This window comes from Microtus ochrogaster, chromosome 7 (genome assembly GCF_000317375.1).
Source record: "Microtus ochrogaster isolate Prairie Vole_2 chromosome 7, MicOch1.0, whole genome shotgun sequence".
Lineage (NCBI taxonomy): Eukaryota > Metazoa > Chordata > Mammalia > Rodentia > Cricetidae > Microtus > Microtus ochrogaster.
Genome location: NC_022014.1, coordinates 80,335,977 through 80,362,166, shown reverse-complemented (window position 1 = coordinate 80,362,166; position 26,190 = coordinate 80,335,977). Strand labels below are relative to the sequence as shown.

The following is a 26,190-nucleotide window of genomic DNA, read 5'->3' as shown; positions in this document are numbered from 1 at the left end:
TGGCACCGAGTGTTTGGGTTTTGTTTTTTGTTTATCAGAAAGAGCCTTATATTGCCAGGTTGGTCTCAAACTCACAATGCAGGCGTTTGAACCCCATGCTCCTGCCTCTACCTCCCAAGTGCTGAGATTTGGGGCATGTGCCACTGTGCACATCCAGAAGTGGACACAGAATGGACACAGACGTGGACGGGTCCCTGGAGGAGGGTCTGGACGTTCCCTGCTTTGGGGGAGGGGAGGGGATCATGTGGCCTCTGAGTCCCCTCAGGTCAAAGGTTCCTAACTAAAAGGCAGCTGGTGAAGGCAGGAGGGCGGCCGCGGGAGGCCTCCGACTTCAACAAGAGCATAACCTGAAGAAGCTCTTAGGGTAGAGGTTAGAAGCCCCGGGTCCTTTGTGCACTTAGACCCTGTGGTCCTGTCTGGGGACAGAAAGCCGAGACTCCAACTCCAGGCCAGAGCACAGTGCAGCCCACTCACCTCATCTGCTCCCCACCATCCAACACCATCAGAAGGTCCCCGACTCCCCAAACTGCTCTCCCATACTCTGAGGCTCTTCACAAAGTCTCATTTCCCATGATCCTCCGGGGGGGGGGCACTCCAAGAACCCTCCATGGAATGAAGACCAGTCAGCTTGTCTGATATAGGCCTGACTGGGTCCAGCCTGGGCCTTTCCCATGCTTACCTGGGGGACCAGGAGGACCCAGAAATCCTGAGGGAGACTTTGGTCTGTTTCCACTCTGAAGCATAGAAAAGAATTGCTAGGCAAGAAAGAACCAGTTCTCAGGGTCTAGTTTTCTGGTACAGCCATTCCCTTCTCTGTCCTACCACTAGGCCCTGGACACACGGGTAGAGACCAGTCCTGACCTGCCTGATTAGAGCAATTCCCTCCCTCCTTACCTCACCCACCATGGGAAAATCTCAAAAGCACTTTAAAAATGGAAAGCAAAAGGCAGAAGCAACCCTTACCACCAGGGGCCACTTGGCCCCGGTGGGACCCTCCATCAATCATACCAGCCCTCATGTTCAGAGTGCCAGATGGGGTGCTCAACTCTGTGGCCTGAGGCCCAGGCAGATATGAGCTGTGGCCTAATTACAGGGCACAGTGACCCCAGGGGGCAGAGTTCAGGCTCCGGTCAGAGCAGCACCCAGGAGCCAGGGGAGGGGTCAGAGGCCAGCTCTTGACAATCACACCCAATGTTCACCCAGCAGCCTGGAGGTGGGGACAGCCACAGGGACCACACAGCCCTGCCTGTCCCCGCTCAGCCTTGCTTGGCTGGGTTCCACTGAACATGAGGATGGGGTAGGTTTATTCTCTGTTAGGCCTCAAAGACATAGAGCAAAGGAGGATCATGGGAAACTGAGAGTGCCAGTGGGTTTGCTGTGTAGGAGAGGCCCCAGCTGGACACTGAGAAGATTCCAGAAGGAGCTGGCACGAAGCAGTCAGGGGTGGAAACTAGACAGGCCTGGGGAAACGGGGGGACCCTCCTAAAGAAACTCCCTGGTGTCCCCTTCTGTCAGCAAAGCACTGGACACTCCATGAAATCCTCTTGAACAGAACCTTGTGAGAACTGGCCATAGTCCAGGGTCCCCATACTAACCAGTTCTCAGGAGCCGAGGCTCAGGGAGGAGGACCTAGGACCAGAGGGACCTACCGAGGCGCAGTCCTGGGAGAAGGGCCAGTGGGTATGGGGAGGAAAAGGGCCGGTGGGTTTGTCTGGAGACTACGCTTTCACACAACAGGTGCAGGAAGGAGGCAGCTAAAGTCTGTCACAAAAATGTCCACCTCCACCACAACTCGCCCACCACCCTGTCTACCTACGCGGAAGTTGGACCACAGCGGTGTGCTGCAGCAACAGAGATATAGGGGACAGAGCCTTGATTCCCTTTGTCCCTCCCAAGTGCAGCCTCTCAAACAGCCCAAGAGGAAGAATGCTATGTCATAGTTATCAGACGGACCAGGAGGCCCGCAGCCACTCAAGGAAAACATTAGTACATCAGGTCTGTTTTCCGGGTGCCCCACTGCTCAGCCTGGGCCTGAACTCCACTGCCCGTAAGATCAGCTATGTTACAGACTCAATATATCCCCAAAGGAGAGGTCAGAGTAACACTGGGTATCCATGAAGGCCTTTGCAAATGCCCTTAGGGAGCTCAAGGTGACATCACCCTGGGTTTAGAGTGGGAGACAGAAAACAAGAAGCCAGGGGCTAGTGAGATGGGCCAGTGTGTAAAGGAGCTTGCTGTCAAACCTGACGACCTGAGCTTGATCCCCTGGACCTACATGGTAGAGAGAGAGAGAACCAACTTCCACAGGTTTCCTTCTGATCTCCATACACAAGCCACGGCACACATGGGTGTGCACATGAATGTGTGTACACAAAGGAAGGGAAGGAAAGAAGGCAAAGTCTTCTAAAAATTAAAGACAAACAATTCAGAGGCACAGACTAAGATCCCATGAGGCTGAAGCAAAGGCAGAGGGACATGCCTGCACACCAAGGGTGACCCAGTCATCTGGAAGTCACCATGACCCAGAGAGGGCAGACGCCTGGCACAGGCTACCCCTCCGAGTGGCAGAAGAACCCTGCCCCATACATCCCTAGGGCCGCATTTCTGGCCTCCAGTTCTGTTTCCGGCCCTTCAGACCCGAGCGGCTGCATTCTCAGCTGCTGAGCTTCCCCTGGGCCTCCTGGGACCGATCACGATCACGCTGTCCCCACCGCTGTCCCCGATCGTTCTGTATCTCACACATCTGTTCTAGTCAGCTGTTCGGTCTCAACAGCCACTCAGTCCCAGCTCCTCGGCTCCCAGCACGATCTTCCCCTGCCACTGTTCGGGGAGCTTCTGAGCGTCCCTCAGTGGAGACAAGACCTCTCCTCTGCCTCACGGGAGCGCCCCTCTTCCATGCAGGCAGCAAAGTCCTTCCTTCAGCTGCCTGCTCCTCTCAGGTGGACAGACCACCTCTCCAGCCCACATTCACTGGACTGTTTACATCAGTACCAGAAACCCTGGAAGGACCTGTTTACAGTAAATGGAAATCCGAGGTGCCAGAGAGCAATCTGACTGATCCCAGGACCGCCAATCCACAGCCCAGAGTCCAGCAATGCAGCCCCTGACCTCTGACCTGTCTTCAGGCACCTGGCAGCTGGGAACCAGGGGATGTCAGGCAGGAAGAAACCTCCTCCTGTCCTCCCAAGACACAGCCTGAGAGTCTGTCTCAGCAGGAACCAGGCCCACCAGCCTGAAGCCCCACTGAGGGAGGTGTTGGGGAAGTGTCAATACAGGAAGGAAGAGCCTGTCGTGATCACAGGGCTGCTGGAACCATTCTTTTCTCAGCTAAAACAAAACGGAATTTTTAGCCAAGTCGTCCTTTGTCCTGGGGAGCTCTGTGGACTGCCCAGAGCTGGGGGGGTGATTGTATGGGAAATAAAGAAATAACCAAGACCATCCACATCCCACGGTGGTCCAGGTGCAGGGCCCTCTAGCCTGGTTCCTGAAAAGGACGTTCCTTTCCATCCCAGACACAACAGAACACAAACGGATCCAGCCCTAGCAACTTCTCTCTCCTGTACCAACCTGGTAGAGCCATTCCAAACACTGGACACAAGCCTGGCAGGGATGGACACTGAGGAGCAGCCCTGCACACACCCTCCCAGGTCAAGATGGAAGACTTCAGCTCTGGACTACACGGTGGTCCAAACTGCTCCTGCAGAGGTGGCTCCCAGCAGCCCTCACTGCTGGGCAAAGGTGACACACTCCACCCAGCACCTAACCCTGAACTGCAAGGATCACACTTTGGTACCCTGGCTGTCCTCCTCCTGTCCTCCTCGTGGCTGGACTCCCTTCCCTGGCCTCTCAAATCAGACGAGAGGTTTGTTTGAGTAAAATTACTTTTCTTTTTGAAAATTAACTTTTAAAAATGATAGCTACTTTTTTCCCTGACTATAATACAATCTAAGCATGAGGCAGAAATGTGCAAAGAAAGAAAGAAATCTGTAACCCTACGATACAGATAACGCACAGTATCTTCACAGTCCTTCACTCTGCCGTGATCTCAGGCACATCCAGAGCTGCCTTGTGCTTCTCCGGGTAGTCGGGTGGTCAAGGCCGCCCACATTCTTGGGTCCTGTTTTTCAAATTCTCTACAGTTCTCATCTTCTCACTCCAGATGAGTCATTCAGCATCAGAGTGACATTCAGAACATAAAGCATAGTCCCTAGTTAGAGGATGGAGGACCTGAACACCCCAGGCTTTTCCCAAGGGGCAGCAATTGGGGATCTCTGCCTTGCGGGGGGGGGGGGGGGGTTCACAAGCCTCATTCACTTCCTGACATCTTACAAAATGCAAACCCAGTGGCCCACACCATCCTGGAAATGGCCCTGCCTGTGGGCACCCCAGAGCTACCAGCTACCCACTCCCTGCTTTCCGGCAGTCGCTGGAGGACAATGTCTGGTTTCAGCCGCCACGGGTCCCAACAACGCGCTAGGCAGTCACAAACTGAAGGGCACCCAGAACGAAGCTACCTAAGGGGCACTGCTGGGGACAAAGGGAGCTCGTGAGTCACAAGGTTGTGGCCCACAGCCAGGGCCTGAAAGGGAACTGGCTGCATGTCCCTCCTGCAGGAAACACATCACAAACGCAGCAGCGTGCGCACACACCCATCCTCCGAGCCACTGTCACCTTCCTCCAGCTGACAGTCACCATCCAGCGAACAGGAACCTGGCTTCCTCATTGCTGTCCTCTCTATATTGTGCCCTGGCAAGGGAAGGCCTAGGGGGCTGGAATCTCTCAAGTCAGGGGTGACTGAGTACTTCCCACACGCCCTCACTCCCCAGACACACGTGCGCACATGCACACACACATACGCAAACACATACACACAAACAGACACACACATGTGTGCGCGCGCACACGCGCGTGCAGGCGACACCCAGGGCAGTAAGTTACTCTTGTCCCCATATGACTCTAGCACAGATAAGAGAAGCCTGCCATTTGTTTTGTTTTGTTTTGTTGTTTTTTGAGACAGGGTTTCTCTCTGTAGCCTTGGCCGTCCTGGAACTTGCTCTGTAGACCAGGCTGGACTCAAACTCACAGAGATCTGCCTGCCTCTGCCTCCCAAGTGCTGGGATTAAAGGCACGTGCCACCACCGCCCGGCAATCTTTTTATACTAAAGGAGGGGGTAAAATATTACAGCCCCTGATTCATCTCCAGATCTTCATTTTTCTGCCCTGCAATAAGAAACACCAGGCAGGGCATAGTGGAGAATGTGGTGTCTCTAGGCCTAACGTAGAACCAGGACAACATGCCCACTTTCACAGCAGATGGGAAACTGAGGCACAGAAAGGTGGAAGCCTTGTGCAGTTCTTTGAGCTCAGAGTTGAGTCACACACTCTGTCCTCATGTCCCCTGAGGCCTCTGGGAAAAGCTCCAACTGCCCCCGCTACACAGCCCGCCAGGTGAGAGCAGAGCTCCTGTTTCACCGACGCAAGACTGGACCAAAGCGGAGGCTGCCCCATCAGCCCCTAGGCTCCGAACCCCAGATACCCACTCTCTCCTGCCAAAGAGACTGAGAGTTCCATCATACTCAAGAGCCAGGCAGATGAGAAAGGCAAAGATTTACAACACGACGGTGGCACCTGGCAGGGACTAGGGCGTAGGTCTCAGCACGGGAACTGACAGCCAGAGGCTAAATGGCTAGAACACACGGGGTCTGCCAGGCAGTGCCTGCCCACACCTTAGCAGCAGCCGCAGAAGGGTTCACCTTGCTACATCATGGTTAGAGGAAATGGGCATGACAATGAGGAAAAGTGGGTGGGAGGGATGTGCCTGGGAGCTACCAGGAAACAGCTGCGAGGGCCAGGACCGAGACTTGGGTCAGAGACAAAGAATTCACAAGTACGGGAAGAGACACAGTCCCCTTCCCCACCACAACCAGCCCCTGACAGCTGGCTGCAGGGCAGCTGTTCGCAGAAGCCTGGCTTCCTCACTTAAATATCAGCAGAGAGCTGCCACAGCCTGACCGGATGTTCAAGACTGTTCCTCGGGTCGGAGGAGTGTTCCTACCCCGTCCCTCAAAGCCCGCTGTCTGCAGCCCAGCTTCTCTGAGCCAGGACCTGGCCTCCTCCCTCCACCCTCAGCAGTACCAGGCCAGGCTGCCTGTGGTAAAGGAATGAGAGATCCCAGTCTATGGTCTGCTTCACCCCCAGGGGCCCCTGGTGGCCAAGGGTTTCTTTTGTTGTTTAGAAAGAAAGAAAGAAAAAAAAAACCAGCTGCCTTTCCTGGGGTTTCCGGAGGGAGGGCCAGGCTTGAAACTCACCGTTGCTGGCACACCTACAGCTGCTTGCATACCTTCAGTTCCTTGCACACCTACAGATGCTTACACCGTCAGCTGCTTGCACACCTACAGCTGCCTGCACACTGTCAGCTGCTTGCACATCTACAGCTGCATGCATATCTTCAGCTCCTTGCACACCTACAGAAGCTCACACCCTGGCTGGGGTTCCACACTTAGGACCTCTCCCCCACCCGACTTGGCCTTCAGCTCCGTGTGCCTCCTGGCTGGGAGCAAAGGCACAGAGCCCACATCTCACAGGCACAAGCATGAGAATTTTTCATGCTGCCAGGTTGGCCTGCACAAGAGGCCCACCCATTCCTGCTGAGCAAGCCAGGTGCGGGCACCCAGTGGCTTCTGTAGAAACAGTGGAGAACCTGGGAGTTTTCATTTTGCACTTAAGGAAAAATCCCATAACCAGTTCATTTTCAGAGCGGTCCAGAGCCTGATCCATGATGGGGGACAGCAGGCAAGGGACATTGGAGTCAGGAAAATGAGTCCACTTATACCACAGATGCTATCTGTCCCTAGAGGACACAGGGCAGGGGTCTGACCTCCCTTTGCAGGGAAGCAGCCCACCCACATGCAAAGCAAGGCAGAATCCTCCATCAGAGTCTGTTTCCTGAACCCTGGGAGGGTGAGCCCCTGCACAGAGCGTAGAGTCCACGAGGATGCTGGCTGCAGCAGGCTGGGGCCACATTCTCTATGTCTGAGACTGACCACTCTCTCGGCCTAAACGGAAAATGGGACAGGAACCGTCAATGACCACTGTCAACATCCTAGAGGTACGGAAGGGGTCCACCTGGAACCCAAAGTGACTACTTCCCTCGTTCCCAGAGGCTCCCTCAACTGCACTCTCCCGTAAGGAGGTGTCCAAGTCCCGTCTGCAAGGGCCTGTGAGCTCTTCATTCCCGCACTGTGGGTTGGGAGTGGGAAACCAGGATCCTGTTTAAAGGTGTGACATTGGTTGTATAGAGTTCTGGAGTCCCAGCTTCTCAAAGGCGAGACACTGTAAAAGGGGACAGGGAACAATGCCAGGCCCCATCTAGGCAGCAAGGGGCAGCTGTCCTCAATCCTCCCCCTTAAGCAGGTTCAGCCTGAGCCCCTAGAGATCCCACCCGCCATCTGCAGTCAAAGGAGCAGATGGTCAGTGTTCAAGTGTCTGCACAGTCTCCCTGTAGCCTCAAGCACTTAGTCTTAGAGTCACAAGAAGCTGTAAGCTGTACGGGGCAGGGATGAGGCTGTGCACGCAGGACCACGGCTCTTCAGTTCCTGGACTGTGGGCCAAAGATGCCAGGGAAGAGTGCGGTGGGAAAGGAGCTATTTCCGGGAACAAACCGTGACAGAGAAAAGCCCAAGTGGGGCAGGAGAGATGGCTCAGTGGTAGCAGCACTGGCTGCTCCTGCAGAAGACCCACGAGTGGTGCCCAGCGCCCAGGAAGCTCAGAACGGTCTGGAACTTCAATTCCAGGGGATCTGATGCCCTCTTCTGACCTCCTCAGGCATCATGCATTCACTGGTGCACACACAACATGCAGGCAAAGCACCCACACACCTAAAATAAAAACAAATCTGTAACAAAGTTTCTCCTTTTGTGAGGAGGAGGGAGAATGGAAGGGAGGGGAGGGGAGGGGAGAGGAGGAGAGAGAGGGAGGGAGGGAAGGGGTAGAATAGAAACCCCACCTACTCTTTGTCTCCCCCCCCCAAGGTGTTCCTCAGGGAGCCAAGGGGACAGGTTTGGTGGGGGGGGGCCTAAATGTTTATGGTTCCCATAGAAAGCAAGGTCGTGCTGTCTCTTTCTGAAGTTCTTGAGATTGTCTTTTTTAAAAAAAAAAAAAATGGGAACAAACTGAAAATTTGTAAAACATCTGCTGGTTCCCGACAGCATGGAGCCTCCAAGTTCTGTCCAGACCAAATTAAACAGTCAGAGCCCAGAAATGCCCTCCGGGTGCCTGGGGGTGTCCAGAGGCCAACTGGCGGGTTTCTCTAGCCAAAGAGATGACAAACCCTTGGGCTTCTGAGATTGTGTTTGCAGAAAATTCCATGAGACTCCAAATTTGGAAAAAAAAAAAAAAACAGAGGCCTTTAGAAAAAGACAGCCACTGCTCAGCCAATCCTCCCACCCCTGGCTTAGTCAAAAGAAACCACACGAATCTCCTTCCCAATAAATGGGTCTTTGGGGGTGGATTTATGTCTGTGACCCTCAAGAGGCTGAGGCAGGAGGACTTCTGTGAATTTGATGGGCGACATAGGGGGAGGAACTTTCTCAACTATCCTACACTCCCTCAAAATGAAACTGCCTAGGGTTTCAAGGTGGACCACACCAAGAGTCCTGTGGCTGCCCAGTGCCCTTACCCCAGCCACTGTATATGAGCAGACCACACACATCTCCGCCACAGGGCCCCTGATCCCAGAAGAAAGTGCCTGGGCCAGTCTGACAGAGGTGGAACTCTGTCCTGGGTTTGGGTGTCGATACAGATCCTCCATGCAGCAGACTAGCCCCCGACAGACAAAAGTGGGTGGTCACGTAAGCCACCAAGCTCAGAATCCTAGCGTGACCTCTTCTGAAATGGGAGGTGGAAAAAGGAAAGGGGGCCCAGGTCTGTCCTGGCACCAAAATGTCAGGCCAAACCCTGTCCCCCAAGAAGGGCAGGCAGAGGCCACATTCACCAGGCAGGAAACTCCCTGGCTCCTAGACCAAGCACACAATCGAGCCCTTGTATTCTCTTTGGGAACACCAGTCCTGGGTGGTGGTAGGTACTTTCAGCACACAAACAGGTCAACCAGGTTCTAAAGAACAGCCAGAACAAGACAGAGGACTCCAGCCAGGGCAATCAATCCCTTTTTCCATGTACCAAGTACCCCACAACCCTCAACTCCAGGCGCAGGGTACCTTAGGGATGGGGGTGCACGGCTGCCACTGGTACCCAAGCCAAGTAAGTTGAAGATGTGTAGATTTGGCTCCTTTAGCCCTCCGGTATCTACTGGATGGACAATCACACCTCAGAGCTGAGTGTGCACTATGCCTCAAGGCCACTGTGCAGCTCCATTAACAGGGTCCCCAGCTTTTCAACCTTGAGGCCCACTTCACAGCCCATCACCAGGTACATGCCCGGGGACTGTCAGCACTCGGCCCTGCAGATGGACATGCCATTCCCTTGCCTGTGATGTTCTGGTGGGAGAGATATTGGGACAACCTCCCAGGAAGAAGGACCCTGCACCCCACGTGACTCTGACCTCCATGGAGAATATCAGTCAGGGAGGAGGAGGGGCTCCCCCACCCTGCTTCATCTAAGGTCAGAGAATTGATTCCCAGGAGAGTTCTATGGGTACCAACCAAGGCCCCTGAGACTTGCCACCATCAGGGGTGACTATGTTATCCAATCTTGTCCCCATAGTGGGCTCAGACAGGTTCTTGTCTGTAAGACCTTCTAGAACTGAGGATCTATATGTCTTGTACAAACATCTCCCGGTTCCAGTAGCTGCTGCAACCCCCCCCCAGCCCCATGAAGCCAGTTCTGTATCTCAAAGAACACCCCCCTAAAACCTATCAGATCATCAATCACAATGGAGGCTCAAGTGAGCTGAGAGACTGGCCCTGAGCCACACAGCTTCCAAACAATAGAGCAGGCTCAGCCACCAAGTGCCCAGGCTGCCACCATCACTCCCCCATAAGACCTCTCTCTCAATATAAACTCTTGCCCCCCCTCCAAACCCACCCCCTGCCACAGCGCTTCCTTCGAACCCTTCCTGAAATGCCACATGCTCCAGAAAGGATTCCAGGCTGATGCCCCTCACAGGGGGTGTGCCCACCCCTACTAGATGTCTGACTCGGGTAACCCTTTGTGGGGTACTTACACACCTACCCTCCCTAATGTCTAGTGAACTTGTTCACACGGGAACCACTGATGGGAATCACCTGGTGTACCAAGTTGAGGATGTCAAAAGCTTTGGCTCACAGAAGAGGCCAGCCCCTCTACATTACAGGAAGCCCTGGGATTCCCCTCAGCCCCTTCAGTGGCGGTAGAGGCGCTCATGGTAGGAAGGCGGCATTCCCAGGAGCTGGAGTGTTGGCTGGAAACCTCAGGAGCCATTGCACAGTAGGCCCACGGGTGTTAATTAAAAGGACAGGCCTACAGCTACCTGCAAGCAACAGGCCCTTCGTCCAGGGAGCGAAGTGGCACCTGGGTCCAGCCATCACCTCCACCTTGTCCCAGAGGTGGCTGCATGGTCCCTGCCTTCTTGGCCACCTCTCTATTGAGGGAAGGAAGGATTACAGGATCTCCAGGACCCAGTGCGGAAGAGCTTCCTCCGGGACACTGGAGAAAAGCCTTGCCACTCGGATTGGAGTGTCTGGGCGTCTGGGCCAGATCTGTTTCAACAAACGTCAAGGATTGACTCTCAAGATTGTTCTGGGCGTGCAAAACTAATTACAGCAAACTCTGTTGAGGAGAGCAGGCCAACAGCTAGCACTCGAAGTGGCTTTTGTTATACAAGGGCTCGGCCTGTAACTGTGTTTGTGATAACAACTCTGGCCTTCGCTCAAGAACACCATCCAGCTGCCCCGTGCTTCAGCACGAAAGGAGAGGGGAAGGGGTGACTCCACTTGCCACCCAGTCACAGGGAATGGCAGGTGTCACTCACAGGAGAGAGGTGGGTGCCAGAGTAATCTCATGGGGAAGGGCAGGCTAAAAAGCCAACTAAACGCCCTTTATGTTGAGAAATACGAGAGTAGAAAATCACAGACAAATGAGAAACTAGCAAGATTAAGACCTCCATCAGCAAAACAAGAAGTATTTTCCACTCCCGGGGAATGGGATAGAGGGGGAGAGGAGTGCCTTTCTTGAAAGGACACAAAGGCCAGGTACCCAGACATGGGAAGTTGCCACTCTCTCAGTCCCAAGGGACAGAAAACCAAAAGTTCGAATCCTCACGAGACCTCCTGATGATCACCAATGTGACCCCCCACCCCCCGGTTCCTGGGGGGATAGTGACAGGATGGGGATATACGGGGACTATATAGGATGGAATTAAACAGAGAAAAAAATGGAAGGAGATGTGAGGGCCCAACAAAAAGACAGGTGTGTGATGAAGACACAGCCCTACCTGCTCCTACTCCACACAACCACACCTTATACCCACCAGCCCCTAGCAGGGAGGCACGCTGCTCTGAGCTGGGGAGCCTAACCCACCAAGGGCCACTTCCCTCTGTCCTGTAGTGTAGGATGCTCCTGCGTGGTACAGCTGCTAGCTCCAGACTGCCTGGATCCGAGGACCAGCAGGCTCTCTGCTTGATTTAAAAAAAAAAAAACACAAAAAAAACACAAAAAACACCCTCAGAGATACACATAGCTCAGATCTAACCCTGTCCAGTGGGGAGCACCTGGGTCCCACCCCCTCAGCAGGCCACAGTGCCCCATGCTATGAGCCTGTCTGTCCAGGCTCACAAAGGGACTGTGGGGCCCAGCAGCTGCAGTCAACCTGGCTCTTTTCTCCCTCCCCCTTCCCCAACTACCTGGCACAGGCCCACATACCTGGTGGGTGGAAGCATGAGGCAGGACGCTTCTCCGGCTGGCTTCCCCAGCTGATTCTGGTCACACTAACATCAGGGAGCACCTGACCTTCTGTGGCTGGGCTCCTCTGAACAAGCTGGCCCCTCTTCCCAAGAGTCTCTGCTGCTCACCGCCTGTGGGGGCAGGCTGGCCAGAGAGCTCTTCTCCCCTTCACACACCCTACTTGCACTAGAGATCTTGCCTCCCCATCTCCCAACTGCTAGTTGGTCTCCTGTGTTGCCAGCTTCTATCACCTGTGCTGGGCTGGGTCACATGTTCCTCGTACCTCCATCTGTCCAGTTGTCTTGGGCTGTCCAACCCCCACGTGCACACCCTCTCCACATACCAACTCAACTCCATACTCCTAGGACACTGAGGGGCCACTCTTTGGGTCCTTTGTTCAATGCACAAAGTTAGCCAGTGCACAAGTGTCATGCATGTTTACACACGTGCGTGCACACACATACACACCAACAACAACTTCCACTATTGATGGCCAGGGGCTAGTAATTGCTGGCTACTCAGAGGCCTGACCCTATTCCCCAGTTGAGCTGTCAGGATCCCCAGTAGGAAGACTGGCATTCCCAGGAAAGCAGACGGGAGGCCCCACTCGCTTAAGACTGCCAACCCTTATACCAGGGTGCTCTCAATGAGGCCATTGTCTTGGATTAGATTTGAGGGTCAAGAAGCTGGCCTGGGAGGCAGCCCAGTCAGGGCATGACATCGTAAGGAAGGAAGGAACGGCCAGCCTCCACTTCCACAATGCAAAGGGTACCAGCTGCTGAGATGGGCACCATCCCTAAACTTCTCCCTTCCCAACAAGACCTTCTGCAGAAACCCCTGCAGAAAATCCTCAGGAATGCCTCCCAGGACTGGCGTAGAGAGCATACACAGAAGAGATCAGGACCTATAAAAGGTGGTACATCCCCTACCCCTCTCATCTCCCTCTGCCCCTCCTCTCCCCGCCAGACTTTGGAGAGAAGGGAACTGACTGGCTGACTTTCAGATCACAGTCCCAGGAGAATGAAAGTCCCCAGGGTAAAGGCGAGGTGCACAGAGGAACCTGAACAGTCACTAGGGCATGCAGAAGACAGAACAGAACAAAACAGGCCTGGGAGACCCCAGAACAGACATGGACTCCAGGAGGTCCAGGCGGTCAGAGACACAAGTTCTGCCTAGAAGCAGCTCTGCCTTGTATAGGCACACAGATGGCAAGTGCTAGAATCTAAAAACTGCCCCCAACACTGAGGTGACCAAGTGGATGTGATATCCCAGGCTCCTCAAGGGCCAGCGCCTGCCAACACACCAGCAACCACAAACTTCCCAGACTTTGCACACACACCCAATACAGAGCAAAGGCTCTGCTCCCCAAAGAAGTCACCCAACTCAGAGACACGGAAGACCTCGGGTGGGCTTACAACAAGCCCCCTGGTTCCAGCATGGGGCCTTGGAGCACCCCCAACTGGTCACTTGTAGGGCTAGGGCTTCTGCTCTGGAACCTGGCTAACTTTGTGCAGCCCTTCCTCCCTTGCTCACAGCCCACCAGAGGGCTCTGCCCAAGGCTGCCTGAGAGCCCCTCAGAGGGGCGGGGGCTCCCGGCCCGGCAGAGTCAGGCCCGCCCCTCGGAAACCCAGCCCCAGACGCGCGCGGGACACCATTGTGTAAGCCTCCCTTTCCACTGGCTTTATTTACTCCGGAGGAGGACGCAGGACTCGGGGCCACCGCACCGGCAGTGGCAGTCACGAGGCCTCTGGAAAGCGCGCGCATGCAAGCCCAGGGCGGGGATGGCAGGCCCACTCTTGAAGAAAACAGCCCCCAAGTATTTCTGCACTTTGTAAACTCAGGACCAGAGACGAAAGTGTTGTCCTTGCGCGCTCACAGGGCCCCTCTGTCCCAAAAGGCTCTTCCCTCACAGATAGATAAAGATGTCCCAGGCTTGGATCTGGGATATGGAATATCCCACCCTGGACCCTGAAACTCGCCGGGCTGGGATCCCCTTGGATGCAAGGGGGCTGACGGCTGATCAACTTTGGCAGCCCTTGCCAGCTCCGGGACTGGGCTCAACCCCAACCCCGGAGCTGGCGTGGGGGAGGGGAGGACGGTCCACCCTGAAGATTCAGCCGCCTACTGGATCCGAGGAGGGGAACTAACTCCCACGCTGAAGAGGGTTGAGGGCGAACACCCAAAGAAGAAAGCCCACTGGTTTCTAGGGTGGAATTGCGTTCCCCGGAGTAGTTCCGAAGAAGTCAAGCCAGCCCCAGAGGAGGCGACAGTCGCTGGGCAAACACAAACAACAATAAAAGGAAGAACACCCCAGAGGCAATGTGAACCTCGGGTCCCCAGGGGTGCGTGGTTCCTAACTAGAGGGTCTATCAACTACAGGATCCCTAATTAGGGCTCTTCATGTAGGCAACACTGGGTCTGGGGGGCAGAGCCCCAGGGTGAGCAATCCGGGGCCGTGCCTCTCCTGTGCTCACCCCTGTCCCGTTCCAGGCCCGCCTGGAGGCTCTTGCCCAGCTCGCCAAGCAGCTGCTGGGTCGGGCACCCACCTTCAAAGTCTGAAATGATCCCGTCCAGCTGTGCGTTGACCGCGGGGTCGGACATGGTGGCTGGTGCGCAGGGAGTCCCGCGGAGCCCCGGCTCTGCGCGCTCCCGCTCCCAGTGCCGAGCTGGCCGCCCGAGCCCCTCGGCCCCCACGGTCGGCTGAATGAATGGGGGAGGAAGGCGAGCGCCGGCCCCTCCCCAAGCACCCGGGCCCCCGCCCCGCCCCCGCCTCCCGGCTGGATCAGGTTCCCGCACCCCGCCGGACTCCGCGACTCCGCACTGGCTGTTGCGCCCGCCTGTCAAAACTGGGCGGAGGGGGGGGATTGGAACCAGAGCAGCTCCTACAGGGACTGCGGAGTCCCAGGCACACGACCTGAGCTGGCCCCCCTTCTCCCTTCCTGGCGGGTGCCCAGGGGACCGCGACAGACACGGCCTCGGCCCCTCCCCCTCACGCCCCTCCGCGGCCAGATGTGGGCGGATGTGGAGGATGTGGAGGCCGGGCCACAGCAGCGGGCGGGCGCCGAGGGGGACGAGATTCCTCCCCTTCCCTGGGCGCAGTGTTCTTACTGCCGGAGGCTTTATTTACGCAGCCAAAGTTTGTGAACGCCTCCTTCGCGTAAGAGCTCAGGGCCTGCAAGGGTTAAGGGGCAGCGCTCGGCTAGTGCGTGTCCGCAAGACCCCACGCTATTGACTACAGGGCTGAGGGTCCTGGGAGTCCCCCAGCATCCAGTACATCAAGGACTGCTACCACCCTCGAGTCCCCGGGGGTCGCTGCTGCACCCTTTGGGTAGGTGCTACAGAAGGCAGAGGGCAGGGAGAGGCGGCCCTTCAAAGAGTCCTTCCCGCACCCCTCCCCCCTTCCACTGTAAGGGCTTCCTGAGTACAGAGAGTGGACCGCGACCTTCTCTGCAGAAGAGAGAAATTATAGTTCCTAACATCAGAAGAAAGGAAGAGGGCTGCTCCTGGGCCTTTTCCTCATCAGTGGGTACCCACAGCTTGGCCTTTCTCTGTCCAAGCAGCCTTCCCACTTCAGACATCCCTGGGCAGTCAGTTAAAACCATGGGTTAGACACAGAAGCAAGTCACCAGTTACCAGGAAGGGTCCCTAGGGAGACTGGGGTGTTTCTCTCCTTCCTGGCTGAGCCAACAAGTTTCCCTTCTGACTGTCCACTGCCGGAGCACTACCTCGGACTCAGGACCTCTGTGCAGACAGGGCTCTAAGGATGCATAGCAGGAGATAAGTCCCTGCCAAGTGGGTGGGTAGCCTATCCCCTGGTCCTCAGTGGTGACAAGTGAGTGAGTCCCTGAGCTGTCCTGGCTCTGGGTCTGCTTCCTCCATCACTATAAAAGTGTGGTAATGGGGGTGGGGTGGGGTGCTGAGACCTGCAGAGGCAGGTGAGGCTTTGGAGGTCTCTGTAGGAGAGGCCAAGCCTGAGCTAGGTTTAGTGTGGTGTTTTGTGGTTTTTTTTTAAGCTCCTGGAATAGAGTCCGGCCTTTTTCAAAAAATCCACCCCTCCCTCCCTCCCTCATGCCTCAGATGGTTTAAACTATTTTCAACCAAGTGAGCTTTGTGGACATGGGAACTGCAAAACCACGGCCATTTTAGAGGCCCTCACACAGGCATCCTCCTGAAGCCGGACTTCCAGGAGCAGTGGGCACCCCCAACCGCTATTGTCTGGACCTGGACCTGCCTGGCAATCTGACCATCAGCCGGTCACCTGTGTGTCCTGAATTTGGGGATGCTGGAGTCCAATCTAAGAAGTTAAGGCCCACAGCACAGAGCCCTGGGAAGAAGCCGGGTCCCTGGGACAGCATCCAACCTGGGCAGGCAGGCGGGCGTTGTTCGCTTGTGTTTTTTATAAAAAGCACCTGGTAAGTGGAGACACGCCCGTGTGATTGTTCTCCCCAGGGCAAGTGCAGATTAGCAGAGGGAAGCTCATTGTTGCTCAGCCTGTATCCAAGCAGGGAAGCCAAGCACACCACAGGGTTCCAAGAGAGCCCAGCCAGGGTGCAGGCTTCACGCAGTGCTCCCCTCAACGACTCCAGAACACCCCTTGCCAGAGTGGCTGCGGAACTCTGGCAACCCAGCCCTCTGCTTCCTATCCCTTCCCTGTAACCACTCAGCCCTGTAACAGACCTGGGAATCCGCTAGATGCCCGGACTCCTCCATCAGGAAACCAAGGCAGGTTTGGCCACCCTCCCAATAGGAAGTTCACCCTTGTGTCTCTTTTCTTTCTGTCCCTAGAGGACATGGGAAACAGAGGGCACCTCCCTTCTCACCATAATTACTTTCTCCTAACTCCAGGACAACCCAACTGCCACTGGGCTTTGCTTAGCTTGAACCCACCCCCACTCCCCCATCCCTTTCATCACCCCAACTGCCCCCTAGATAACATACTTGGCTGTGGCATTCTGGGATTTTCAGAAAGATGGTTGGCCACTCAGTTCCCTTTCTAGGGTCTAGGGGCTCTGGCCTTGACCGTGGTTGAAGAAATAACTGTAGGGCCCAGTGTTATATAATCCAGGCTGCAAGAGGCAGCAGGAGACCTAACCAGAGGGGTGCTGTGTGCCAGGTGAACGCACCAACAGGACAGCGGCGTGCTCACAGGCGTGCCCCCAAAGACAACATGTGATTACCAGACGCTCAGAATGTGACCAGACACAGCCTAAGGGGCCCTGTGGATGTGCTACAGGTAAGGAACATCCCAGAGGCTACCTGGGATCAGCCGGGATCCAAAGACCGGATCAAAGATAGAAAAGAAAACAGAGTCAGAGCCCTCTCTAGTCAGAAGCCGAGAGGGGCATCCGCAGGCCAAGACTCGCCTGAAACCACAGGGCACACAGCCCTGCAGACACCATGAGAGTATGTGGCACATGCTGGCTGTGGAGGGAACAATTTGGCTGTGGTGTGAAGCCAGCCTGTGTGTGGAGTTAGTACACAGACCTGAGCTCACACCTGACCCATCAGGTCAGAGAGTCCTATGACAAAGAAGCCACCTGGTGCAGGTGGTGGCCTGGACTGGTCAGGGAGCTCGCTGTCATGGGGGAGGGGCTAAGAACGAGAGTCTAGCTGGTTTGCAGAGAGGACAGCAGCGGCGAACTTTTCCCTTTTCTTTCCTTTTCTTGGGGGGGGGGCGCGCGGCATGGGAAGAAGCCCACAGGTCCAGCCCTGGGGGGCAGGGCACAAAAAGCCTGGGAAAAAGGGTACAGGAAGGGCTTGCGGAAACAGTCGCTTGGCATGCGCACCAGGGTCCCTGACCCTTGAGTCCAGGTACAGCCTCGGTCGGAAGCGACTCAGCAGCGGGGCTGGCCTCCTCAGGGAGGTCGTGGCTCCCTGCCCAGTCCTATTGCGCCTTTGGACAGGATGCTCCAGTCAGTGAGTGACAGGACCGGCCTCCTCACAGCCCAAGACTGCTCAAAGGCAGAACCCATATGCCTCATCTCCGTGTGGGCCTGTCACGCTGCAGGTATAATGCAAGTGGTCGTAGGACCGTCCACGGCCCTGAAGCTGTGGAAATCACCATCCTGGCAAAATGGAACCACTGTGGCCTACCCAGATTCTCAAGCCAAGAATCTCCGTTCTTTCCTTCATTCTCAACATCATAATGCTGGCCAGGGTACTCCTAGAACATCTGGGGACCAAGATAAGCACCGTTCTCTAGTTTCTAGCTGGGTGCTATTTAACAGTGGCAGTCTGGGGTTTAAAAAAAAAAAATAGCATTTGCAGGACCTGAAGCATCTGCCTACGAGACAAGAGCTCCCATCTTGGCTAATTCCGAGCTGTCAGTGAGGCATCTTCGCCAAAGCCAGGAACATGGGACTTCTCCCACACAGATACGAACAACAACAGACTGGGCCGTGGCTCAGGAGTGGAGCTGGAGTGTTAATTAGATTACTTTGAGTAATTTATCTAGTTTCAATCTTGTTTGTTAATTTTGTGTGGCTGTGCATACACGTGTGCCCCAGCGTGAGCGTGGAGGGTCAGAGGGCAACTTACGGGGAGTCAGTTCTCTCTTTCTACCAAGTAGGTTTGGAGGACTGAACCCAGATCGTTAGGCTTGGCAGCAAGCGCCTTTACTGGCTGAACTGCGTCACTGGCCTACTGTTTTCCTAACTAAGTAATGCGTGTTTTCTTTAGGTGCTTATTCTGGTTTATTTGTTTTAAAGACAGGGCCTCACTGTGCAGCACAGGTTGGCCTGGAATTCACCGTGTAGCCCAGGCTGTCCTCAGCCCGTGACAATCATCTCAGTGTATGGACACACCACGGTTTCCTCATCACTCAGGAGACACTGGCGTTGCTTCAGCCTTCAGGCTGCTGTCATCGCAATCGACACGTGGAGATGCACGTATGTTCGCACCCCTGCCTCTGGCTCTTTGGGGGTAGACTCAAGTATAATGGCAAGATGGTGTGATAATTCTACATAGTTTAATTTTAAACAAAAACTCATATATTTTACTCTCCTTTAAACTTACTCTATGAGAAAGAGTGTTGCCTGAACATGCCTGAACTGTATGCATGCAGGAACCCGTAGAGGTCAGAAGAGGGCGTCAGATCCCCTGGAACTGAAGTTGTGAGCTGCTATGTGGGTCCTGGGAACCAAACCCAGGTCCTCTACAAGAGCAGCAAGCGCTCTTAACCACAGGGCCATCTCTCCAGCTCCTGTAATTTATTCCTAATTTGATAAACTCCTCTAGTTCATAGATGACTATGTATGTAATTTTACATCGTTGAATAGTAGCTGCTTCCTGTTCCTCACAGCCACCACCCTCTGACTGCCTTGGCTCCCTGCCACGGCCCCCCAAGCTCCCCGTCACGCTCCCTCATGCTCCCCCATACTCCTGACTGACACTCCCCCCCACTTTCCTCTCCCTTTCCACCACTGGGCTCCCACCACCAGGCTTCCGAGCTTAGATGGGATGTCCCATCTGCCTCCTTCACACTGTACGAGCCCCGCGTCACCTCTGCCAGCTGCCCTGGCTTCATCCACTCACTAAGTCCACTGGTCCCCTCTCTGTTCCCACGCTACCTCCTGTCCTAGGACGTTTGTGGCGGTCATTTCCTCTACATGGGCATCTCCCGCAACTCTTCCCCGCAGCGGCTGTCATTTCAGTCTCTGACAACAGAATGGCCATCCACGGTCCCCACCTACTAAGACCTCAGACACGGTTGCTCCCTCACCTCCAGCTAGGGCAGCGGGACTCCCAGCTAGGGTTCAGACCCACTGAAGGCAATGCCCAGCTTTCTTTGCTAGACAACAGAACCCTTGTGGACTCCTTATGGAGGAACTGGTCCAAACAGGCACGAAGGACGAGGAACACTCGCACGGACTTTGCACACCACACTGAGCCACCCCAGTCTAGAAGAAACAGGACGCCAGAGAGAGTGCTGCTTGCACCTGGGCCACTCCAGGGCCCTTTCTGTCTGGGCAGTCTCCAAACTTGGACCACCGAGCGATCCTACGGGCTGCAACTCTGAACCTTCCCTGAGGCAGCCCCCACGGTGGGCACAGCTGACAGCCAAGCGTGTGCGGGCCACAAAGCCCATCCCACCATCTGCCCAAGACATAAGGCTTCCCTTCACAGATCCACATGACTAACCTTCCTTAATTTCCCAGTCCCCAGCTGGGCCTGCCTCACGCTAAACGTTTACAAAAAAGCCTGACCACAGCGCCTGGGCGCTTATCTCCCAGCCAGGGGCTTTTTAAACAAAATATTCATTCCTCTTGCAAGTCTTGTAAATGCAGGCTCTTGAGTCATCCCAGAGGTTCCTGGCCTCTGCTCTGCTCTGGGCTCCAAAGGCACTTCCACCCCACGTCCCCGAGGGCAGCCCATGATCACCACCCCAGTGCACAGCTTACAGAACCTCACATCCCCGACTCTAACAGGGCCGAAAACTTCAGCAGTGCCTGGACTGCTTGCTTCACGTCCCTTGCAATACTGACAGAGTTTTGTTTGTTTTTGTTTTTTTGGGGTTTTTTTTGTTTTGTTTTGTTTGTTTTTGTTTTAGACAGAGCAGCCCAGGCTAGCCTTAAAATCTCAATCTTCTTGCTAACCCTGCCTTGTGCTGGGATTGCCCACCCGTGCGCTACCATGCTTAGCTTATCCAAAGAAATGTCAAGTTAAAAAGATATGAAACCCATAGAGCCTGGAAGCAAGAGAGAAAGGGCCTTCCAAGGCGGAGCCGTGGCCCCTGAGCTCTGAGCCCAGCTTGTCTGATAGCTCGTCCAGTGAGCATTGACGGTGAATTCATCATCCACGCCAGGGCCATCATTGTGAGTGATAACCCACATATCAGGGAGACATGATGCTCTTCTTTCCAAGTCTCAGGCATCCTCCGCCATCACCTCTGTTCAGCCCTCACAACCCTGCTTTCCTACACAAGCTCTGCCATGGACTAACGCCCCAGTGTCCTAGCTCCCCATCACACACCAGAATACAGAGATGTCCCCAGCATCCTAGCCCCCATCTGGGGCTGGGGATGCTGAGATAGGGCAGGGAGCCCAGCAATGGATACACTGCCTTGAACCCTCCTAAGATCACAAAGGCACACAACGGGCCCACAAGCATGCTTAGGCTGGCCCTCAGTCTCAGGACAGTAGCAACGAAGCTACCCAGCTTGCCCCTCGGGCTGTGCCAACTGCAGACACCTCGCCCTGCACTGCCAGGACTCTTGGCTGGACCCCATCTTCATCAGGGAAGAACAGGCTGTTCCTAGGGGCCTGCAGTGTTCTGGCCTCCTCCCCACACACACCCTCTCTAAAGCAAGCACCCTTGCTCTGTGGGGTCTGAGGCCGGAGGCAGCTTGCCACCACTGCAGTGTGGGGACCAGGGCTGAGTCACCAGCCTGCCCTACTTCCACGTCAGCGTAGCTCAGGGTGAGAAGAAAACATTCGTTTTTAAAATCGCCACAGCTACCCCAGTGATACCTCCCCAGGGATCACCCCTCCCCTCCCATGTCCGTAGCCTAGGACCCTAACAATGCCCCTGCCAGTCCCAAGATGGGACCCCTACAGGCAGAGAGATGACTCAGCCAGGAACAGGGACCAACCTGGGAAGGGCAGAGAATAGAAAACCTCCATCACCTGCTGCACCACACAGAGGGGCTGCAAGGCTTGTCTGCCCTCCACAGCTCAGCTGAAATCCACCTCCCCACACCTGACTGACCGCCGTCCACTCCACTCCCCACCTGACCCCGACCGCTGTCCACTCCACTCTCCACACCAGACTGACTGGTGCTGTCACCCACAGAACTGGAAGTCAACTTTGCTCTTTGCTGAACAGCTAATAGGGAGGAAGTAGGAGCTTGCGTTAATGAAAGCTCATCCTGGGGTCCTGGATGTGGGGGTGTCAGTGCCCCAGTCGGGAGTACATCAGATGGCACAAGTGTCTGCAGTGACAGCTGGCCTATAGGAACTTCAACTCTCCCCCTCCTCATCCACTCACAAGAGCGTGCCAGGTCAACCTGGGAGGCCAAAAGGAAGAGGGACTGGCATCCAGTCTGCGGGTGTCCAGAGGAGACGGCCTGGGTCCTGGAGTCTACACCACACAGCCTTGGAGACCTTAGAGCATGGGGGTGGACGTGGTGACTCTCTCAGATACATCTGGACTGGGTTTCTACCTTGGCCAGTGCGATGGCTGATCTCAACTGTCTACTTGATGAGAATAATCTCCTAGAATAATCTAGAAGAGCTTCCAGGAATGTCCCTCGGATGACTATCTTGATTTGGTTGAGTTGGGAAGGCCTGCCCACTGTGGGTGGCACCATTCCCTAAGGTGGGCTCCCAGCACTGTATAAAGAGGAGGAGGTGGGCTGCTGAGGTGGCTTGGTGGGCAGAGGTGCCTTCCTCCAAGCCCAACAACCTGAGTGTGACCCCTGGGACCCACGTGGGACGGGGAGAAAGGGACTCAGCAAGTTGTCCCCTGAGCTCCACATGTCTGAAATGGCATGTTCACGCCATCCACACACCAAACTGATTAATTTAAAAAAGGAAGAAAAGTGAGCTGAGCGCAAGTCTCCGATGCTCTTTGCCAGACTTTGGTGCAGTGTGGTCAGCTGAACGGAGCCCCTGCTGCCAGCAGCAAGCTCTCGCCGTGATGGACCGTTCCCTTGATAGTCCAAACACTTTCTCCCTAAGTTGCTTTCCTTAGTTTTTGATCACTGTTACAAAAGTCACTCAGGGGACCAGTGAACTGGGAACCAGAACATTCTAGGGCTTTTCCCAGAGGGTAAAGCCAGGCCCAAGGGAGGGGCAATGGGGGTGGGGTGCTTAGCTCTGGCCGCTCACTGGAACCTTCCACGTTCCCTGTCTACCAAACGCTGGTGTTTCCTGCTAGGAATTACATCCTAGGCTCTGTGCGAGAGTGGCAGCCGGTTCAGGCCAGCCTCCCTCTGACAAGCTGCCTCAGTCCAGGCCCGTGATCTGCCTGGGAAACAGGATGGGGAGGAAGGAGAGCAGTAGGCGGGGCCCTGGGGATAATGTGAGGCTGCTTTCTCCGGTTGGCTGTGCCTTCCTTGCCCTGAGTGTGGCTGAAGCCCCAGGCAGACTAAATGAGCCATTTGTCCCTCATGTGAAGCGACCTCCGGGACTAATGAGTTTGCTGCTAACACACCCAGCTGCTGCTCTGTCCCTGTTCCCCAGCGTGAGTCACAGCCGGATGACTGCAACCGAGGGCCCTTGCCAGAGGATTGCCAGCTCTGCCAAGCAGTCTGAGTAGAGAGAGATGACACAAACGGCAAAGAACCAGACCCCTTGCCTGGGAACCCAAACACCACTGTTGCTGTTCTATACCTGGGAGTCCTCCACATTTTCAAGGAACCCCTAGCTCGCAGGACTAAGCAGGTAACAGACGGTCTTACTGGAGAATTGTGCAGCAGAGAACTGAGTGAGTGGCCTAACAGGTGACAGAGCATGGCCTCTGGGGGTCAATTACCACGGTCACACTTTGGGGTCCAAGTCCCTTGGGAGATACCACCTCAGACAGGCTTCAGAGCTTTGTTAATTAATATTAAGTACTGTCAGGGATTGGGTGGATCACAACCAACTGTGATTCCATCTCCAAGGGACTGACACCTCTGGCTTCTGTGGGCACCCACACACATTGAGCTAGACATGAAAAAATCTTTTTAAAAAATAAAAATAAGGGGCCGGAGAGATAGTTCAATGGATGAGAACACTAGCTGCTCTGACAAAGGACCCAGATCCAGTTCTCAACACCCACGAGGTGGTTCAGGATCTGACGCCCTCTTCTGGCCTCTGTGGGCACTGCACATAGATGATGCACATACATACATGTAGGTAAAACTTTCACACATGTAAAATTTTAAAAAAATCTTTTTTTTTTTGAGACAGGATTCCTCTGTGGAGTCCAGGCTGTCCTAGAACTCGCTCTGTAGACCAGGCTAGCCTCAAACTCAGATATATCCTAGCCTCTGCTCCCAAGTGCTGGGATTAAAGTCATATGCCACCCCTGCCCAGCTTAAATCTTTTGTTCTAAAAGAAGCACCATCACTGTCCCCATCCATTCCCCAAAGTCCTTCACCCCTATTCTGTCCTCCCTCCTCACCTGATGCTCCAGGCTTCCAAGCTTATAGTGTGAGGGCTGTCGGGCTTGGTGACTGCCCTTCAAGGTCAGGAGTGCAGGGTTGCAAACAGACCCAAGCGGAACCATGGGCACTTGAACTACCATTTCCTAGGTCAAATGGATACTCCAGTCGGGACCCACCAGCTGAGCACCCCCACAAACACACCCATGGCTGACTCGATCTAGACAGTCCCTCATGGAAACTGTCTTTTCCAGATGATCCTAATTGTGTCAAGCTGACAATCAGAGCTACCCATCCCTTTAGTCTGTTACTGCACAGGACCCCAGGCAGGGTCTGATCAGGGGAGCGAGAAGCCAGGAGTGAAGCTGGCTTTGACTTCAGTAGGTCCTGCCAGCCAGATGGGCCACTCTCTGCTCTGCTGCTTACACCAGCGAGACATTCCTCACCTTCAGGAGCAGGGCGGGGACATTCCCAGACAGGGCCACGTAGGGACCACAGAGCCTGAGTCCCGGTGGCTTGGCCTAGCCCCAGGCTGCCATCTCAGCCCTGCAGAGTACACAGCTGGGCAGGGTGGAGTCTGCCTGACTTGTGGCGGCCGCTCAAGGTCAGGAGCGTAGTGATGCACACAGACCCAAGGGGAAACTCGGGCACTGGGGGCATCATTTCCTAAGATGTCAAAACGGGTGCTCCAGCTGGGAGCCACCAGGTGAGCACCCCCACACACACACAGGCAGAAGGAAATGATGAAACCCATGAGGGGCACAGGATCTCCCTAGTCATCAGCAGGGCCCATGGAGGCAGAGGGTTTGATCACTGGCTTATGAATAATCTATAATATTCATCTAGGGAAACTTCAAATGCTGTCATACTGAAACCTAAAGTGTCAGAGCCTATGTCACTCTTCTGCAGAACCATGTCACTTCTGTGACACCCACTCCTCACCCACCTACCAGCTGAGCTGCAGCTACTGGACAGCACACGGCAGCTGCCATAGCCCTTCCACAGGCAGCCTGGTCACCTGCCCATTGCAAGTCTACTGTGCAGGCTAAGAGTGACCGCCTACCATGTGACTGCCACCTCTTCTGCCCACACGCGTGGAGCCTTGGTGCATATCGCAGACTCTTGATTGGCCTTGTTTGACCAACTTTTTTATAGTTACAGAAGCACCTACCATGCATACAGCTGGCCAGCTAAGCAAGACATCTCTTGGCCACCTTGACTGCATGGGATGGCCATGCAGCTAGGTCAAGGCCGGTGGAGAAGGACAATAAAAGTTAAAGTACGGAATTTTCAAGCCACACTCTTAAAAATGAAAAGCACTGTTCAGTCCGATCCCCTGTCCCGTCTTCCTTTCTCCATGACTGGAATGCAGTCACACTGGGTCCTGGATGCTCTGGGCCACCAAAGGCACAAACCTGGACTAGGGCATGAGAAGAAAGCAACCTGTCTTGGTCAAGTATCTGTCATTTTAGATCATCATCATCATCAGTAGTAGCAGTAATAGTCACAGTCAGAGGGTCCTCTGGCTGATACAGAATGGGGCCACCACCCCACCAGGCTGGGAGTTGCTTGAGGACAAGGTGGGGTCTTGAGCATCAAGCAACGATGACAAAAGAAACAGCAAAAGGAATAGCCACGTGCATCCGAGGCATGATTTGTCTTCTCAGACTGGAAATAGCAGCCTTCGCCTAACAGAGAACACAGCTAACCTAAAAGGGTGGCAGGTGACGAGCACAGGTGTCCCCAGAAACAGCGAGGGGACATTCGAATCATGAGAGAGGAAGGCAAGGTCAGGTGGGACCTGGGCGGGCAGGAAGGAAGCAGGTGCTTCAGGGAGGACGCATGCCCCAGCATGAGGGGGTGCGAAGGCCCGAGCATGGCATCAGACTCCATGCATGGGACACTGAGGTCTTCCCGCACTGCCACTGACAGACGCTTAGCTTGAAGGGGTCCACGATAGCACCCTTTGGGAGGTGGTCGCTTTGGGATCTGAAGCAGATGGTTGACCTCTCGTTTACCGGCATGAGACCTGTTCTAAGCCGAGTAAGGAGATTTGCCAAGGATGGCGGTCGGGTGGGGGCGGGTGCAGGTGGATAAATGTCAGAGCAAGGATTGAAGCCAGGTCCTAACACCTCCTGTGCTCTCTGGCTGTGCAAAGTTGGGCAGCAATGGAAAATCTTGAAAATGAGACTCAAGAATTTGGCAGAGACTCCAGAAGAGAATGAGAA

At 54.9% G+C, this 26,190-nt stretch overlaps 1 protein-coding gene across 2 annotated transcripts in view; it reads right to left on the bottom strand.

Annotated features, from left to right (window-relative positions):
• The window catches only part of Sept9 (septin 9), a 130,520-nt gene that overhangs the window by 82,962 nt on the left and 21,368 nt on the right, over window positions 1–26,190 (bottom strand). The window contains exon 1 of one of the 2 annotated variants that reach the window (XM_005350794.3): window positions 14,424–14,804. The exons of the other annotated variant lie outside the window; for it this stretch is intronic. Coding sequence (XP_005350851.1) covers window positions 14,424–14,478 — 55 coding nt within the window. The 5' untranslated portion in view covers window positions 14,479–14,804. Of the gene's footprint in view, window positions 1–14,423; window positions 14,805–26,190 lie in introns of those variants that run through there. 2 annotated transcript variants of the gene reach the window in all.